The 18,967-nt window shown below is 48.1% G+C and overlaps 7 protein-coding genes across 7 annotated transcripts; 5 read left to right on the forward strand and 2 right to left on the reverse strand.

The window, feature by feature from the left end:
• Positions 1–633: 633 nt before the first annotated feature.
• Positions 634–2,329, forward strand: F9C07_2280775 (oxidoreductase). The gene is made up of 4 exons (XM_041287151.2): positions 634–1,041; positions 1,108–1,362; positions 1,431–1,716; positions 1,796–2,329. Exons 1-4 carry the CDS (start codon positions 1,000–1,002, stop codon positions 2,059–2,061), a joined length of 849 nt encoding a protein of 282 aa, XP_041150160.1. The 5' UTR covers positions 634–999; the 3' UTR covers positions 2,062–2,329.
• Positions 2,330–3,416: 1,087 nt separating this feature from the next.
• Positions 3,417–4,698, forward strand: F9C07_2229464 (uncharacterized protein; the record flags this gene model as incomplete). The annotated part of the gene is made up of 4 exons (XM_071509843.1): positions 3,417–3,732; positions 3,786–4,198; positions 4,293–4,413; positions 4,478–4,698. The coding sequence occupies 4 exons, from the start codon at positions 3,417–3,419 to the stop codon at positions 4,696–4,698; spliced, it is 1,071 nt and encodes a 356-aa protein (XP_071366948.1).
• Positions 4,699–5,460: 762 nt separating this feature from the next.
• F9C07_2280776 (uncharacterized protein) lies at positions 5,461–7,096 on the reverse strand. The gene is made up of 4 exons (XM_041294600.2): positions 6,925–7,096; positions 6,396–6,812; positions 6,226–6,342; positions 5,461–6,164 (listed from the first exon to the last, which is right to left on the reverse strand). Exons 2-4 carry the CDS (start codon positions 6,489–6,491, stop codon positions 5,679–5,681), a joined length of 699 nt encoding a protein of 232 aa, XP_041150162.2. The 5' UTR covers positions 6,492–6,812; positions 6,925–7,096; the 3' UTR covers positions 5,461–5,678.
• Positions 7,097–7,639: 543 nt separating this feature from the next.
• On the forward strand, positions 7,640–10,312 carry F9C07_1849091 (uncharacterized protein). The gene is made up of 6 exons (XM_071508445.1): positions 7,640–8,239; positions 8,301–8,360; positions 8,419–9,131; positions 9,206–9,534; positions 9,588–10,036; positions 10,084–10,312. Exons 1-6 carry the CDS (start codon positions 7,906–7,908, stop codon positions 10,209–10,211), a joined length of 2,013 nt encoding a protein of 670 aa, XP_071366949.1. The 5' UTR covers positions 7,640–7,905; the 3' UTR covers positions 10,212–10,312.
• A 620-nt stretch (positions 10,313–10,932) lies between these two features.
• On the forward strand, positions 10,933–12,593 carry F9C07_2229467 (uncharacterized protein; the record flags this gene model as incomplete). The annotated part of the gene is made up of 2 exons (XM_071509844.1): positions 10,933–11,493; positions 11,565–12,593. 2 exons carry the CDS (start codon positions 10,933–10,935, stop codon positions 12,591–12,593), a joined length of 1,590 nt encoding a protein of 529 aa, XP_071366950.1.
• A 1,733-nt stretch (positions 12,594–14,326) lies between these two features.
• On the reverse strand, positions 14,327–16,269 carry F9C07_2200843 (cytochrome P450 monooxygenase; the record flags this gene model as incomplete). Its single annotated transcript, XM_041294601.2, has 6 exons — positions 14,327–14,498; positions 14,570–14,877; positions 14,947–15,404; positions 15,460–15,790; positions 15,818–16,036; positions 16,096–16,269. The coding sequence occupies 6 exons, from the start codon at positions 16,267–16,269 to the stop codon at positions 14,327–14,329; spliced, it is 1,662 nt and encodes a 553-aa protein (XP_041150165.2).
• A 781-nt stretch (positions 16,270–17,050) lies between these two features.
• On the forward strand, positions 17,051–18,837 carry F9C07_2229469 (putative transporter; the record flags this gene model as incomplete). The annotated part of the gene is made up of 4 exons (XM_041294590.1): positions 17,051–17,245; positions 17,308–17,971; positions 18,048–18,553; positions 18,613–18,837. The coding sequence occupies 4 exons, from the start codon at positions 17,051–17,053 to the stop codon at positions 18,835–18,837; spliced, it is 1,590 nt and encodes a 529-aa protein (XP_041150166.1).
• Between the last annotated feature and the right edge of the window lie 130 nt (positions 18,838–18,967).

Genomic DNA, 18,967 nt, shown 5'->3' on the forward strand with positions numbered 1-18,967 from the left:
GGGAGTGTGGGTTGGTTTTTGGTGGTGGGATAAATGGATAAATGGCGAGAAATGCGGGGAACGTTTGTATTTTGTTGGCGGATCTTATCGGCTTATCGCGGCCTCGGAGCTGGCCGAGCTTCAGGTACTCATGATGCTGATTAGACTATACACTGACAAGATTACTGTTTTACTGAATGATAGAGTTCGATATTCTGTCTGCTCTGAGCTTGAAGCATGGATTATATGAGGGACAAGTTTGCTTGCCACTGGCGATAACCACCAGCGAGAAAATCAATACGCCTTTTGGTCTTTTCTTGGATGGAAAGTTTAGTCGTCGTTTACGCGGCCGCAAATGATGGTCCGCACTGTGTTCTCCGAGAGCTACCACCTGCAGATGAAGATCTTGGCTGGGTGTGCAGAAGGACAGGCTCTGGCCTCGTTTCTCATGTGGAAGAAGGAATAGATCGTCGTCTAATCGATTAATTACCCAGTCTGGGTATGCCAAAATCGTTGAATGACGGACTTTTCCGACCAGACTTAGAATTCTACAATAAAGCGCTGCACTATACTACTGCAATGGGTCATTTAACAATATATTAGTAGGCCATATGGTTCAAAAACAATAGACAGACTAAGCACTGGACAGGTGGAAAAGCGCCAAGCCGGGTATACATTAGGGTTATTATAGTAAGCACTAAGAAAGGCCCTTCTACAATAGCATCTACTAAAGACTAGTACTAGTCCCGAGTCCTTTTCTTTGTTCACTGCCTACGTAAACAAAGACTAGTTACTAGGATTGTTCTAGCGATCTAGCCAATAAGACGGCATACTTAAGTTGGGATTTGATGAACCCTGCTCAGCGTAGTACTCTTTTATATGTTGGTTGAAATATCATATGCCCTTTCTGCCCCCTTCCCGATTTCCCCTCTCCCAGCAAAATTGTCTTGATCTTTCACAGCACTATCCTACCTTTTCTTTACCCTTTCAAGGATTTTCTGCGCACTTACAGCCCTTGTGATGGCTATTACACTGGACGGCGGCATTGCTCTTGTCACAGGCGTACGTTTATTCTTGTCTTCCCTAGCGTTAACCATGATCCCCGTCTCCTAACAAGATATGTGGCAGGCTGCCTCAGGAATCGGCAAGGAGACGGTCTTTGCCCTCGCCCAAGCCGGTGTAGAAGGCGTCATCCTTGCCGATTTGAACCTCAGTGGCGCTGAATTAGTCGCTCAGGAGAGCACAAAACCATGGGCTACTAACTCCTATTTTCGCACGACAGCAGTCCAGGCGGACGTCTCTGACGAGGCTGCCGTGAACAACATGGTTGATGTAGCAGTGAAAGAGTTTGGCAGAATTGACTACTGTGTACATGCAGCGGGGGTAAGTCGGAATAAACAACGGGAGCGACAATGTTCATTCATGAGGACTGACATCGATAAAAATTATAGATAGGTAGCATTTCCGGGGCGACAACTGAGCATCTCAAGATCGACGTCTATGATCAGATAATGGCAGTCAATGCTCGAGGCACAATGTTAGTCTTGCGAGCTGTCTCGGCGGTGATGGCTAAACAGGAACCTCGCATGCACCAGAGTGCCCGTCACGGTACTTCGCGTAGCCTCGGCCGTGGCTCTATTGTTGTGGTTAGTTCTGTGAATGGAACCATGGTTGCGCCCGGGATGTTGTCATATACAGCGTCCAAGCACGCTGTAGCAGGCATAGCCAAAACAGCAGGTAAGCGGATCACCAGGGAACCTTTCTCCCTCCCATTCCAAGATTGTGGGCGCTGACTTGCTGGTTCTCACCCTATTAGCTATTGACAACATCAAGAACCATATCCGAGTTAATGTCGTTGCCCCCTTTTACACCGAAACCCCAATGTTCGAAGCTAGCTTGAAGCGAGTCCCTGAACTGGGCGCTGCTATCAAAGCAATCACCCCATTGAAAAGAGCTGCAGCCCCCGAAGAAGTTGCGGATCCGATTGTGTTCCTGTGCAGTCCAGCAGCAAGTTACACGAATGGAGCCACGCTTATCATCGACAGCGGAATAACGCTCACCATTCCCCGGACCAGTCTGTGAAGCTTTCTCGGAGAGGTTATTCAGCTAACCTTCTCATGATCATTTTGTTTCTCCTCTGATGTACTTAGGCAGAAGATACTACGCTCGTCCATAATATGAGCCAAAGCCTGCGTTTTGGAAAGCTTTATGGCTGTTTTGTAAGAATGTACCTATGCAAAGGCTGTTTGGTATTCATACAGAGAATATAGTAATAGTCTGTTCATATTTGGCGAAACTTTTCTTTGTACTTGCAATGACATAACTGGCCAATCAGGGATTGAGGGAGCCCACGCAGCTTGCTCAGCGATCCTTAACGTTGGGGAGACACCGGAGATGAGGCATTTATAAGACCCTCAACCAACATGTCCCAGACTGTGAAGCCGGATGCATCAATGGAGGCAAAAACGACGACTAATACGGCTCTCGCATCAAGGCCACCGTACAATTTTGCTGAGAGTTGATCATTGGTCATTGGTCTAGAACCCAAACATGTAGCCATCGTCTAGATTCATCTAGATTTGTGTGTAGTCTATGACAATCTCACTCGACCAAAACACCATATGGCACTAAGGTCGTGCCTTGAACTCCATACGCCCAACAGCTTACCTAGTACTATCGAGGGATGTATGTAAAGCTACACCTGCTCCCCCCGGCCATTATGTGGTTTCTTTATTCAATGATATGTAACTGCTATTAGACGTCTCTTGCACCATACCCCGAGCCTACGGATCGAGAGATCCACTGAGAGATAGAGGTAGAACTGTAATACTGTGACGGACTGAATGCTATAACCACAGATTAACTACTTAGTATGTCATAGATTGTTTCTTGCACTCCTACGCTTGGTCCGGGGTCGCCCAATAGAGAATGCACTACTGTCTCTAGTAGTCTAGGATGTCAATCTGTTGAATTTTATCATCTACTCGCGCGCAACGCCCGCGAATCATTTGGCAGCATCATCGTGTATCATCACACACCAAATGACTTGGTATCTGCACATAGCCACACTTTAGAGAACCCCGCGACCCGTTGGCATGTTATCGTCACATCGAACCTGACAGAACCGATTGCGATAGACATGGCACCTTAGCCTTCTTGGAATTTCTTCATTGTGTGGGATCTTGCGGCTGAAATAAGTACAGTGGGAATAGCTTTGCCAAGTTTCTCATGTATGGAAAACACCATCATCACCCATTGATGGACACACACACACACACACACACACACACACACACACACACACACACAGAGGGCTTGCCGCCCACTTGTTATATTCGCTATCTAGGTCCCGCCATTCAGTAGGACGAAGCCATGGCCACCAAAACCCTAACTATAATGTATACACGGTGGGCTGGATATGCATCGTCTCCTCCGAGATGAACGCCGCACGAGCCCTATTAGACGAGGAGCACGAGAGCCTCCCACCAAAGCCAACGGATGATAATAGTTACCTCCTCGGCCGTAAGAACGGGCACAATGTGGTGATCGGTTACCCTGGGTCAGGCCTCTACGGCCCTCACAACGCCTCTCATGTCGCAACGAACATGGTGAGGACATTCCCAATATCCGGTTTGGGTTGCTGGTTGGAGTCGGTGGTGGAGCGCCGAGAACCGCCGATGCTGAGAATACGTGGAATGGCATTCGACTGGGAGATGTTGTTGTTAGTAATCCGAAGGGGAGTCATGGTAAGAAGTATTGATGAAGTGCCTTCGCTATTGAGTGTGTCAATACTAACCCGGGCTCAGGAGGCGTTCTACACTACGACGCGGACAAATTCAAAGATAATGGAGTGTTCCATATCACTTCCCATCTGAATCGACCGCCTTCTCTGCTTTTAACTGCAACGCAAAAACTCCTATCAGACCATGACTCCGAGCTAGGACAGATGGGAAACTACATCAGTCAAGTCTGCTCAAGGCTTGCTCGCCTCCCAGCCCTAAGAGCATCCCGATTCCCGGGCTGGGACCGCGACCAGCTATTCATTTCAAGCTACAAGCACACCGGCGAAGGAGACTGCTCAAAATGGGACCGTGCATACCTGGTGAAAAGACTTGACCGTGAATCTGATATTCCAGTTGTCCACTACGGTCTCATCGCGTCTGGAAGCGCAGTGATGCGCTCAGCCCAACGCCAGGACCAACTGCGTGACGAATGGGATGTATGTTGCTTCGAGACAGAGACTGCAGGCCTGATGAATGACTTTCCGTGCCTTATTATAACGCGGGATATGCGATTATTCTGATGGGCATCAGAACAAGGAGTGGGAGCCCTATGCGGCTATCACTGCGGCGGCCTATGCGAAGGATCTTCTGCGCGTGATTCACCCTGAGACTGTTGAAGGGACAGCGAATGTGGTGGGGAGTCTTAATGATGGTGAGCCTTCAGATATGTTCACTAGATTTAGCTTCGGTTTTTAAACAGCCTGACAATGTCACAGTCTCACGTGCCCTGGATAAGGGGGACTTGGAGGTATCCCAATTGACAACGTCCGTGGATAAAATCCATGAAGAGCAGAAGAACACAAACATCCTAGAGAGGCTTCACCTCCATGATTTCAACGCCGAGCAAAGCGAAGCCTCCAGTGAATCCCGGGAAGTAACTGGAGAGTGGTTACTCGTCCTCGTCGGCAAGCGCAAATGCACTGGCTTTTCCCCATGAAAGCGTGTCCGATAGTTGGCAAGAGGCTCGCGGGGGAGAGGAATTGATTCGAGTGATTTTCGAAAGATTAGAAATCTGTAAGGCGGAGTCTATACGCAGCCCAGCGACGGTATGAGATAGGCTCTGTAATCAGTCAATCATTATATAGAGAAGAATAAAAATTTTATAAAGCCCGAAACAGCTTAGTGGCGCAGAATAGATATCCATGATCTTTTTACTGGTATCTATGAACATTACTATATATATTGTCTTTTACTTTGCCTTTTATTCCAAATACAGTGCTTGCTTAAGTTTACTAAGTCGAATATGAAGGGTAAACCTTCTCCAGAAGCATTGGAAAAACTTAAGCGCATGTGCTGTTCTACGGGCTGGCAGCCCAGTGGCAATTATATACGATTACATGAAGAAGGTAAGGAGATCACAAAATAGCGGAACATTCTACAGCTTTGCGACAACCAACGAAAAGAGGCGAATGTATGAAGCCAGCGCGACTCTTTTTTTTGGGCCTGGATGTTTGTGCTACTGTAGAAACTATCATCCCTAGTAGTTATCCCTGCGTCACCCTACATATGTCGTGCGTATCTGTGGGAGAGTGTGGAATGCCAATAGCGATGTCCATGTAGTAGAACCAGAGGACGTAGCCGCGAACCGCTCCCAGACATCTATCAAGTTGATGATATGGAGCAATAGTTCGAGCTTTAGAAAACAATATACTCATGGATCGGTGATAGCGAGCGAAGCAAAACTTTGAGTGAATGGGTTTTTACAGTCTGTTTAGCTAGCTTTTAGGACTTTATAACAAGACTGACTCCAAGCCAGAATACACAATCTCCTATCGCTCAGACATACCTCAGGAATGGAGACTACGATGATAATTCACCTGAGCGATAAACAAGAACTGTTGTACAGCAAAACCATCACATTAATAATTACCACTAGAGTAGCCCGATATAGTCACCATAGGTATATAGATAACCAGCTCAGCGCGACTCAATAGCATACTTGAAATCATCCACAAGAAGCGTAATATCCTCCGTCAGCTCCTTGTCCTTTCCAGCAGACTTGATCCGGAAGAACAACGCATCCACAAGATACAGATCGTCAAGGTCAACCGTCTGCAACGCCTTGGTGTCGGTATACTTAACCGAAACGAACTTCTGGTTAACTAGGTTAGATCCGGTGATCTGAATATCACACGGCACCGTCTGCTTCTTGTTCCCATTCTTGACGCTGCAGCCGAGTTTCACGGATTTCCCGTTGAATTTATCCTTGCCCCCGTCCACACTGACAGAACCCCTGACCTCGACGTCGGTGATGTTGGTCATTGGGTAAAATAAGAGCTTGTTTCCACTGGTGGTCTTGATGTTCGAGGCTTGCACGGAGTACCGGCCAACTTGCCAGTCACCCTTGTATTTCAGGCCCTGGAAAGGGTTGGGCTTGAGGGGACCGAGCGCGCGATTGTTGAACTATGGTAGTTCGGTTAGTAACAAGATAGGACGTCACGGTTGATTCCTAAAGATGTCTTACCGGAACAGAATGGTCTTTGGTTGACTCAGTCGGAGCTGCAACAGCTACACCGGCCGCGGCCGAAAGGAGAGAGAGAAATGACAGCTTCATGTTTAGTTGAGTCAGGAGGAAAGAGTTCTAGAGGAAGCGGGGTGAGAATTAATATTTGTAGTGGAGAAAATAATGGTTACATCAACAAGAACCCATGGCCCCTTTATACGGCAGCCAGGGCTGGATAACCCATCAAAGATACGGGGCTGGCTGAGAGGTGAAATTCCAATCGGCATTCCTAGGAGCACAGACTGTGGGACCCGGATCTGCAATTTAGTTTATGACTAGTGTGCTATTAAGGTAAAATTAGTGACTGGTGTCTATACTAAAGGAGAATCAATCTCGGAGCTGCTCGGCACCCCTGCATCCCCATGATTTAGATCGACAGGTCGAATGATTTCCATTCCGGACACGAAGGATCGCTTTCCTTTTGAGCTTCTTGGGAGAAAAGCAAGACTTAACTATTGGTAGGTAGAAGAACTTGGACCGGATGGGAACAATATTAAATGATATCCTCTACCCAACGAAAAGGCAAGATGCTTGTCGATCCATTCATTCTATGCGGGCATTAGGACAGTGATCACCAATAATAACAATGTGGCTCCTTAATACCGGGTGAGGAGCGCAAAAGAGGTGCTCTTTACTATTTCTGTCAGTGGCAACACATACCAGAAGTATTCATTATTATCAGTGATTAGTTCAACTCCGACACGGTCCTTAGCACAGCCCGAAGAAACAGTATTCTCAAGTAGTTCGATTTTATCTTAGCCCAATTGTTACTGAATCGCTATTGACCTGAAATGCTTGACACTATAGGCTTTGGCCTATAACCCGGTTAAAGTGGTAGGTATAGCTTTCATAGTGTGATCCCTGCCGACGGATACATTACGGTGGGCTAAATCGCGGTCCCGGACAATTTATGTAAGATATTACCAAGTTTACCAACATCAACGCACTGTATTTCAGCCGGGTGAGTCTATTTAGAAGGTTCTACTATATTATCTTAACGATGATAATCCGATTCTGAATGTATTTGCTACTAGTATAATTCTCATTCTGCAGTATTTTACTGCTGGAAAAGACTTTTATCTGTGGGTAGTGTATTTACCACTACCAGTGGTAGTGGTAGTGATGGTAGTATCTCCCACCATCACTAATACAACCCTAAACTGTAGGCACTGAGATCCTCTCTATACATTCTTATTATTACTAGACTATAATAAAAGCTCTAACTTGGCTATCGGATATATAATTAATCAATAATCTTTGATACATTATAGAATACTATACTAGATTTGATAAGGTCGAGCGTTACTAAATAAGTGCGTGGGGGTAATATAAAACGCTATAGTTTCGGTAAAAAAAAATCGCTCTTGTCCAGAACCTCGACTTCACCGTAAGTACGTAACATTCACCTAATCATGTGCATGTGACAATGAGTGACTCGTTTACATATCATGCACCCCCTCATATCCAAACCTCCATATCTCGATATCGGTTGATATCTTCAATCACAAGACTCCAAGGACGTTATTTAGCTCGACTACTACCAGGTCTCCCGAGTAACGCACTGGGAGTATTGCTAACTGCTACCCTCTCTTGTTCTAGTAACACCTGTGGCTAAGCTTCTCACTCTCAGAACGAAACGAGATGGCTAGTTGTCATTCTTACGGCTTCAGCATGACTGCGAGCTCACCTTCCCGTAGCCGGTCATCTGAGACTTATTTCCCAGCGGCTCCTTCCTCTTCATCTTCTTGCTCACCAAGAGTTCTGACACCTCCCTCTCCAACTCTGCAGCAACACAACACGCTACCCTCTCCCATCCAACCACAACTACGCATCCTTGTCACTATGGGCCCTTGTACGTGGAGAGATGGTTATCTTAGGTGCTCATGCGAATCAGGATCGAGCCTCACGTCTGATCTGAATGTGAATAACGCAGTGTGCCGTTGCAGGCATTCAATGCTTCTGCACCAGAGCGCTTGTTAGTCCTTTACGCCTTTCATGAATTGATGACAGGCAGCTAATCTATATTATCAAACCAGCACCCTCGCAGAACATCACTGTGCCAACTGTCCCTGAATCTAGAGTTGTCTGTCCTCTTGGTAAACAGTTCACTCTGAAACAAATATGTGACAGCATTCTAAGTGTTGACTCGTACAGAACTACAACCTTTTGCGATCGCACGAGAAACACTGGTGGATGAAGTGATCGCTCGAGTTAACCATTACCATATAATTCGGGTGAACGGCACCCCAGCCTCAGGAAAGACTACTTTGATGACTCTTGTAGCCAATGAGCTACTCATAAGGTATGGGAAGAAGAAGCCTATTTACTCACTTCCAGGATGGGGGACGAGCGATACTAGGATAGGCTGGGCCACGTATTTGGAGCAGGAGACCGGCGTACACGGCCGCAAGTGGCTCACCTACCCGGCTTATCTGCTTCTAGATGAAGCACAGCAATCATTGTGGGATGAAAATCTTTGGACAGACCTCTTCAAACGTCTCGAGCCTGTTACTGGCCCATTCATAATTCTATTTATGTCGTATGGCTCTCCGCACAGGGGCTTTGTGGGATTTGGCGGGGAAGAGCATGCGCGAACTCCGATCAACTTTGCCCCAGAGCAGCAGATTTCCTTACAACCAGAAGAAAGCATTGGACCTCAGACTCTGGCCCCACCACGTTGGAGGCCTGTTGGTCTACTGCTTAACGAGGATGAGGCAGAAGACGTGGTAGAGCGTTACGCATCAGCCGCCCTAAGCTCAAATATGGCTGTGATTCTGACACGCGAACTGAAACAAGGCCTCTTTGCGTGCAGTAATGGACATGTAGGGTTGCTAACGAGCCTCACGCGTATGCTACAGGACACACCGGTGAGCCTTACCCTGGAGTTAATAGTCGAGGCATACCACTGACCTATCTACTAACATTCATGTTTCCATAATAGGAATTTTATGAGCACGTACGGACTGGCTCCACTGTTGATTGGACAACAGCAAGGAGAATACTTTTCCGTAAACCCCTGGTTTTTTTCAATTCGCTGAAAGTTTCTCCGTTTGGTCGCGGCTTACCTCCAGAGGAGATATTGCAACATCCTAGTGCGGCTGCGGTCTTTAAGGTAGCTATCACCTGTGACGGGTTGTACAAATCTCAGTTCAGAACCGAGAACGAAGAACTGAAACAAGCTCTCAAATGGATCTGGCAAAATGGGTGGCTGCATGCCGAGAAGTCATATAATGATATCCGTTATGTTTTTGCAAGTCAGATCCACAGGTGGTAAGCGCGTGTTCTATATAATGTTGTGCATCACTAAATAACAGAATATTTAGGTTCTGCCATACCCTTTTCACCATGCGTGTCCCCGACAACAACATCATCTATACTACACCTCTCCAACTAGCGATTCATGCTATCACTAAGTTCCAACCAAGTCAGCTGGCCATGCCCCCACGTTCCAGGGCAGTCGAAGGCAATGTATTGCCTCTTGAGGACCAATACCAGAAGGAATTTTACCGTTGCCTTTTCCCTATATTGGACGGCCACTTTGTCCTTTCACCCGAGTTTGTAGTCAAAGCAGGGCCAAAAGGTGGCACCATTGACTTCCTTATTGCTGAGAAGAAATGGGGCTTAGAGCTACTCCGAGAACGTGATCGGCTCGTGGAACATATGAGAAGGTTTGAACAACATGGCCAATACTACAGCATGCTGAAATCCGGGGAAATGGAGCAATACATTGTTCTAGACTTTACAAATACGGCACCAAAGAAGTCTCGTCCAGGTAATACCTGCCTTGCATATATTTTGCTTAACTGACATCTTCTCTAGAATATAAAAAGAAACTTTACCATGTCGTATTCACCGACAACTACCGACATGTTGATGTCATTGATGGCTCAGATCTAAGCGTCGTCCAGTCTTTCGTGTTGCTGGAGCAGTCAAGCTCAAATGTTTAGAATAGGCTGACCACCTATTGACTCATCCTGTGATTGCGTCTAGGTAGTTTCTAGTATATCGGTACACCCGGTTTGCACTGCCTCTGGGCAAAGTTTCCTTCACTCATTGACTTTAGATAGACAGAATAATATCATCACATCTGTCATCTTCGCCTTCTTACAACTCACCAGTTAGAACTTGCTCTGAAGGTGGCCAGGCTTATGTATGACTACAGCCGTACGGTGAAAGGAAAGCTGGGAGGGGACCTCTGGACTTTGCCACCGTTCCAGGACGGCACAACACTAAAGCGATCTGATACCACTGTACTTCCGAGCGCAAACATCCACGCATCAGCCCGCATCAATCCAGTAGTGTATGCAAAACGGATTGCCTTAAGGTATATTGAGATTCTAGAGGGGTTAGGGGACGCCAAAGTACTCTTGAAAGCAGTCCCCTGGCCTTGGAGATGTAGATCGAAGCATCGGAAGCGTTCTGCACATTTTCAACCTCAATCGAAGACAGTGAGCCTTCGGAAACAAATGACACTGAGGGTGGACAGGCATATACTGGGATCGAAGAAAAAAGAATAGGTCAGTGTCGCTAGAAAGTTTGGGGTTCTAGAAGACCAAAGATACCTTACGCGATTCACTGCAGACTCTTGTATAGAATCGGCTGCCCAAAATCAGGAATTGGCTTGACATTAACGGTCAGAGGCAATGGTTTCCCACTTTTGCTCCACCTATGGACCCTGAAGCCTTGGCTCAGGCCAAGGTAGCGCCCGGCGGAATTGCCGGCTTGCTATCAGGCCTCGAGAGCCCGATGCCAAACTATAGATTTGATTATCTGATCCGTCATGCCTTTGAGCTTGTGAGCGAGCTCCGAAGTCTTGAACAGCGATTTCTTACTATCAAAGAGAAAAAAGACGCTGAAGGGCTGACATTACTCGGCTCACGCCATCAGAGCACCGTCCTGGCACTGATCAAAAAGGTCAAGGAGCACGAAAAACAGGAGGCACTCAAAGCCATTGATGTCATTAGCGCAGCGCGCATACTGCAGGAAAAGGCGATGGAATATTATCTCCAACTCACTGCCGATAAAGATAAAACTCAAATCCCTACTATTGGCGAATCATGGAAGGGCGTGCCACAAGAGATTCACACTATAAAAGGGGATATCCCGATGTCTTCCTTCGAGAAGGAGGAGTTAGATAAGGCAGATACAGCATCCAACCTCTACCTAGCAGCGGGTGTGATCAGCGCAGTTGGTGCCGTGATGGCCGCCATACCTAACTTTGGGGCAAAGGTACAGCCGATGGGTGCAGGAGTCGATACTACTACAGCGGGGGTAGCTTTTCCAGAGTCAGCTACTTTCAGATGGATGGTCTAAAGATCGCAGCGCAAGGCATGCAGGAGGAGGCCGCGCAGGCTGGACGGAAGGGTGCGTTGAGCCGTGCTCTTCAAGAACGCCGACAGGCCACGAACAACCTTGGCTGGGAGCTGGTGCGGCTCGGCAAAGAGAGATCGCACTTACAGGCTAGATGTGATATGTGCAATGCGGCAATCGAGTCATCACAGCAAGAAATTGAGAATGCTGCCGCGGAAGAGGATTGGCTCCGGACAAAGTATACTAGAGAGCAACTATATAATAGGGATGATAGCGCGGTGGCCATGCTATCTCGTCAGACATACCAGCTTGCCGTTGAGATGGCCAATGTTGCCCAGCGTGCTCTACATTTTGAGCATTCGCTCCGATTTCCTAACACTATAAACCCAGACAGCCAACCGGCCAAGGGGCTGACAGACTACTGGAAGCAATCCCCTGATGGGCAATTAGCTGGGGAAGCCTTGTATCTGGACCTCAAGCGAATGGAGATGCTACACATTTCTATTCGGCAGCTCGATCCACGTGCCCTCCTTCATTTACGCGAACAAGACACATCTGATTTCGACTTACCTGAGGTTTTATTCGATATGGACTTTCCAGGCCACTATTGTCGGCGGAACGTGTCCGTGGCGGTATCTATTCCCTGTATCCTAGGTGCCTACACATCGCTCAACTGCACCTTAAGACTACTGAGTCATAGATACCGAATTGCGCCAGCTGGCAGCCAATCCGCATTTTACAACCAAGAGAGATCAGAAAGCAAATTCCATAGTGGCAGTATCCCCATAGATTCTGTAGCCGTTAGCAACGGGCTGCATGATACCGGAACCTTTACACTTGATTTCAATGGACAACCACGTTACGGACCTTTCGAGGGTGCTGGGGCTATCTCCAAATGGCCGCTTGAGTTCCCTTCACCATTCCCACAATTTGACTATCATACCATCACAGACTTCACGTCAGCTATACCGCTGTTGATGGTGGAGGACGATTTGCTAGGACGGCTGCAGGCGCAGTAAAATAGTGGATTACCGAGCCGAAAGGATCGGCCTTTGCAGTTGACCTTAAGAATGAGTATCCAAATCAGTGGCGATGCCTAGCCCGCGAAGGTCAGATGGATCTTCCGGGTATGAGAGATCGATTGCCATTCTGGACCCACGGGCAGAGCTTAAGCGTTTGTTCTCTCAAACTCCTTGTGTTCCCAAAACCTGAGCATGTCCTCCCGTCCGTTGAAGTCGAGGTTGGAGAAGACAAAATCACCGTGACTCAGAATGAGAAGTTTTTGAAGGATTACGGGCAATTTAAAGGGGATGATTATATCCACGGCCTTTGCACCGTCATGGAGCATCAATGGGTTCAAGAACAATTCATTTACCCAAGGCTGGCTTTTAGTGCAGTTTACCTCATGAGCCCCTTCATAGTAGACGTATCGCTTCTCACCCGCAGAATAGATGTAGTCTCTAGGATCGCTCGTCTATGATATGTCTTTGATGTATTTCTGTATAGTATCTTTTCCGTGTATATAATCCACGCTCTCGAGGTGGGGTAATGGCGAGATTCTACGTATTCCTGCTGCAGATTTAACTCTTTCAAGCTGGTCTAGGGAAGCTTATAGGTGGCTATTCCTGCAATCACAAGCTATTTGTAGAAGTGATGCGCGAAGTCCATTCAGGTCGGGCATCATCTTCCCCTCAGCATAACCGAACTAATCTGTGGGTATCCGACTAGGGCCATCATACAGGTGCAGTGTCCTCCCCACCACTGAGGTAGTATAAAAAAAGCCGAGACCCCGAATTCTTTCTTGAATTCCTAATCTCCAATCTATCCTGAATTGTGCTTGGTTTATCCGTCTCGTTATATCACCACATAATGCGAGCTAGATCCCCTACGCCTACGAATGACCCCATCAAAAAGCTCGGAAGGAAATCGGAGGTCACCACGATCTGTTTGTGGACAAAAGAGGGCCCCGCTTCTATGACTGGGCTGCCGTTGGTTTGAACCGCCGGATATTCAAGCGGGGTTCTTGGAAGCTCAGCTGGGACATATCACGAAGTTCATATTGGAAGTTGGGGGCGCAATATGATGATCCGGATCTCCTTTCCAAATGGCCATCGGTTGAAGAAATGCTGCGGAAAAGGCATTTCGACTATTTAATTGGTGTAGAAATTGAAGGAGAGAGGGGAAGGTGAGCGTACATACAGCCTCTCTTTCGTTGTAAGATATTTCTTTCTAGATGCCCTTCCAGCACTAACGGTGGGTAGATGGCAACATACCGCGTATCAGTTGTGACGGGGTCAGCAATTAGCGTGGGTGGTTCAGCGTGGGGTGGAAAAGGCAGGACTTCGTCTCTCTCCGAAGGAAATTCCTCCGGTTGCTTACTCTCTGAGCTGGTGGGCATTAGGGACTAGAAATAGATTGAGCCGCGATACTAAATACTTTATCGACAACATCTGACTATCGATTGGCTTTGCCCGCGTCGCTAATTGATGATAATTTAGATTTTATGTCAAATCGGAACACCACTCGTTGCACGAGTTCTACTACCTAAGCCATGTCAGTAGCAGGTATCTTGAACACTCTACTCACTATACAGCCTGCTAGTGTTTCCCTCAAGATATTCTGGCGCGAAGATTCTCTAATCTAACTCCATGCTAGGGAGTTTGCAACGTAAACACTATCATGCACTTTGCTGCATTATCTTGTTTGGCTTGGAACCAGCCTTATCTCTTTGAAATACTTGTCAACAACCCCGTCATAGTTTCTCTGGATTGTAATACGTGCTCATGCGGTATTTCGTTTCACCATCATACTGAGATAGATCCTGCAGTGCCTGCAAACCCTCTCGTTCAATGGTAGAACGAATCTCCTGGTTGCAAGGAGTAATCCGACACTCAAATGAATTGGGCCGCATATTGAGGCCATTCCTATGAAACACAGACGATTAGCCGCTACATACTAGTAGTCAAGAATAAGGAAGCATCATGAAAGCACTTACGTGAAATCAAAAATATCCACCGGAACTTCGTTTCCGTGCCGGTCCAGCGCCTTTCGTATATCAAACCCCCATAGTAACCGGGCGATAGTGATGAAAGTCCCCTGCTCAGCTAAACCCTGGCCGCTGCACACTCGTCGCCCCCATCCAAATGTCATGTAGCCCTTATCCACCGGGAACGGGCGATGAACAGGACTTTCTTCAAAATATCGCTCCGGATTGAAACGGTCAGGCTCGGGGAATTCTCGTTCGTGATGGTGAATTGCCCAGACATTCCCCTGCACCCAGGTATTTCTGGGGATTAACCAGCCCTAATTAGGTCCATCGGATCAGCACATCTAGATATAAACAAGTACGGAATTCAAGGAAGTGCATCGTACCTTATAACGATCATCCTTAATGGGTGCATGCGGCTGTCCCCCAATAATAGCGACCGATCTCCACCGCAGCACCTCCTTCACAAACGCCCTTACATATGGCAAATCAGACTCATCCTCGAACGTCGGACTCCGATGTGGCCCCACCACCCGATCGAGCTCTTCCCATGCCTTGGGCAGTGTCTCCGGAAATGCACAACAAGCGAGAACAAAAGTGACAAGTGTGGAGCTGGATGTATCGCTGCCTGCTCCAAAAAGGTTACCCGCGAGCGAGGAGATCTCCATTTTGGTAAGGTTGTGTTTCGGCACTTCTTCGAAGAGTTTCCTTGCGTAGCACTGTTTTGCCTCTGGACCACTGGCGGCTTCTTCTGCTAACGCGTAGAAAAAGGGCCTGCCGCGTCCTTGTCCATTGCCTAATCCGTGCTTCCAGGGTGCCATCCAGTTGGGGAATTTGGCGAGGACTAGACCGTGTTAACTGACGACACAGGGATAAGAATACATTGATAGAGGACTAACAAGGAAACGACTCCATCAACATGGGAAACGACTTCCCCGGTACATTCAACTCAGCCGCCCGCTGCATCACCGCAATCACCTCCGTGATAATCGGGTCGGTATATGCACACACACGTCTCCCAAACCCAATTATCGAGACCACGCTCGTCGCGTACCTCTCGAAATGGTTCACGTACTCCCTGAGTTCGCGCAAGAGATCCAAAGCAACGACCTTGCTCTCGTCGTTCTGGAACCCGCGGTAGTTGCGCACTTGCTGCAGTCCAACGCCCATATGGGTTAGTTTCCTGTGCAGCCGCCATCTATCTCCGTAGTACATGTTGACCATGTTAGACTAGCCGGCACCGAGCTCGCTAAAGACGACCATTCGTGGACGGGATGCATAGATTGCGGCTCGCTTGTTGAGGAGTTCGTCAGCAGCCCAGGCGTCGCAGATCCAGATTGTTGGTCGTCGGCCTGTCCAGAATGTGATCATGGGCGTGTTGTACTCTTTTGCTAGTTGCTCGAAGTATATCCATGGTTTTTGGTCTGGTAGGAGATGTGTGTTTCCGATCATGGGAAGGGGGAATGGACCTGGTGGCTGTAGCTAAGTGTTAGCGTAGCTATTAGGTTATTCGTTTGATATTGCTGTGGGCTTGCCATTTGGAAATGGAGGTATATCATATATCCATAGTCTACAATCAAGGCCAGTCCCAGGATTACCACTACCGGAGGTATTAATGTGGCGAGATTCACGTGGCTCCATCCAGGATGGCTGAGGATGCGCTGACCCTGAATGAGAGCAAAGAGTTGCTCAACCCTCTCGACTATCATAGTTCCTAGATGGCGATATGGAAGCAGAGAGCATGCTATAGCAACTGAGTCAACTAGTCATGTACATATATTTACGCCCCCTTACTTCACCCCTCTTCGGATAAGGATGTATACTGGGTTCATGATGATAGACCCTGCGGGGTATCGTCTTCTGAGCTCATACGGAAATCAATACGGAAACTGGGGCACAAGTGGCGGCACATGTGGCGGTAACCCTGCGTCTGCTGAGCTTACCCCACATCCTGCACTGATTGAAGAATTTCCGGGGAAACGAGTTGCTTAGTCTGAGATATTGGGCAGTGGTTGTGACCACCTGTCGCCGTTGTATTGCACCATTGTTGCGTTGAGAGACCTGCAGCAATATACAAAATAGCATCCAGATCAACCACATCACAATATGCGTATATTCAAGCTAACAGATGTGTTATATTCTTCTATCTTTGATAACCCTAAGCGGGACCCGCTGCGGCAGCCCCAGATGTTTAGAGCCCATTTGCGGGGTTTGTGGGGTAAGGACAGCCGATCTCCGAGAAGAAAGACATTGCATAATCTTGACGGACTAATCCAACTGAGTCATGTACACTCCAAAAGAGCGCTGCTAACGGGTCAGAAACAGGTGGGCGATTTCAAGCCCTCGGCATAGGCACTGCTCTTTTATAGCCGGAGCTACAAATCAATATGTGGGGATACACCTTGAAAAAGAAGTGGCGCTGCACTTTAGCTCTATGGTTGCAGCCGATGTTGCAATTATCTTCCGTAAATGCCTGCTCTCTAAACCATCATGGCTGAGGTGAGTATATCGACGACAACATTATGGCAGAACCAAAAATGTCTTTTCCTCTGCTCTCTGGTCTCAATGGCCAACCTGCAATATGGATTTGACCTGGCCGCTATTGGATCTCTCCAGGCTATGCCAGGGTTCCTCAAAGTATTCGGGTACCCAGACCCAGGATCTGAGGGGGGGTATGCAATTGACGTGAGATTATCTCCTCTTTCGGAAAAGACATGCACGAACTAACGACCCGCCCATCCACATAGAGCACGGTTCAACAACTGATAACATCTCTCCTAACCCTGGGTTCCTTCGTTTCTTCACTGGTAGCAGGGTTCTTCTCAGCCTATCTAGGCCGTCGGCATGCCTTGTGGCTTGCTTGTATCGTGAACGCCATAGCATGCGCAATTCAAATAGGCGCCCCCTCAGCAGGAGTTCTATACCTTGGGCGATTGTTACTAGGATTCGCGAATGGATTCCTGGTGACATTCTCCAACATTTACACTGCGGAGGCATCACTAGCCCACCTGCGTGGCGTAATGGTTGCTCTGTTCGCGTACTGGGTGAATATCGGTAGTATACTCGGTGCTGCGGTAGACAACAAGACTAAGGAAAGGATGGATCGTCTTTCGTATCGAATTCCCTTGGCTTGTCTATACATCGTCCCTAAGTTCCTCTTCGTGGCATTGTTCTTCGTCCCCGAGAGTCCGCGGTGGCTTCTCCATCGAGGAAAAGCACAAGCTGCAAGACAAGCGCTTGAGCAACTCCGCGGTACCAGCTACGCCACCATCCGCGCTTCATCCAGCGGCGACGATAGCAGCGACGAGATAACCCCATCTCTCCTAGAACTCGAATGGGCCGAGATGGTCAAAGGCGTCGAAGAAGAAAAGCGCGAACAAGGCAACGTCACAGCATTAGACATGTTCCGAGGTGCGTCCCCCCTTCTTACCTCCCACCCTAAACAAACTTGATAAGGAATCATTCCTCACCATATAAATTATACCAGGAATCGACCTCCGCCGCACAATCCTCTGCTACGGCATGATCGGCTGCCAATCCGCCTCCGGCGTATGGTTCCTAATCGGCTACCAAACCTACTTCTTCACCGTCTCCGGCATAACCAAAGCCTTCGAGTTCTCGATCATGAACACCTGCTTCGGCTTCCTAGGCGTCAACATCGGCATGTACGCAATCCGGAACTGGCTCGGTCGTCGCGCAATCCTCATGCTCGGCGTCATCGCCTGCGGCCTATGCCAACTAGCAAGCGCCATTGCCGCAACAGTGAGTCCGAATTCCCTTCCCACGGGTCAGGCGTTGGTGGCCTTCACGGCGTTGTTCATGTTCTTCTATAACGGCTGTGTTGGGGCGGCGAGTTACCCTGTTGCGACGGAGTTGGTGAGTTCGAGGTTAAGGGCGTGGACGGTCGGCACGGCTACGTCGTTGGGGTATTTGCTGGCTTGGTTGGTGAATTTTTGTACGCCGTATTTTATTAATCCGGAGCATTTGAATTGGGTATGTGGACTCCTCCTGGGGTTTGGTTTCTGGGTGTTAAGACTGACGGTTAGGGGTAGGGTGCTCGCTATGGGTATATTTGGGCTGGGTCGAACTTGGCGTGTGTGGTTTTCTTTTACTTCTTTATCCCTGAGATGAAGGGGCGCACGTTGGAGGAGTTGGATGAGATCTTTGCTGCCAGGGTTGCGGCTCGCAAGTTCAAGTCCTATCAGTGTCTTATTGGGGAGGCTGCGAGGATTGCTGCTGTTCATGCGGAGGGCCGTAAGCAGAACTGGGAGATGTAGTTGGCGATTATGCTACAGTCTATTCAGTCTGACATCTGCACCGTCATCAATGAAGACTGAGATTGACCATCCACTGGCTCCAAGTCATTGTGATTGTAGCTTGCGTGCCAAAGCGGACATATAACGTAGA

This window comes from Aspergillus flavus, chromosome 7, assembly GCF_009017415.1.
Source record: "Aspergillus flavus chromosome 7, complete sequence".
Classification (NCBI taxonomy): domain Eukaryota; kingdom Fungi; phylum Ascomycota; class Eurotiomycetes; order Eurotiales; family Aspergillaceae; genus Aspergillus; species Aspergillus flavus.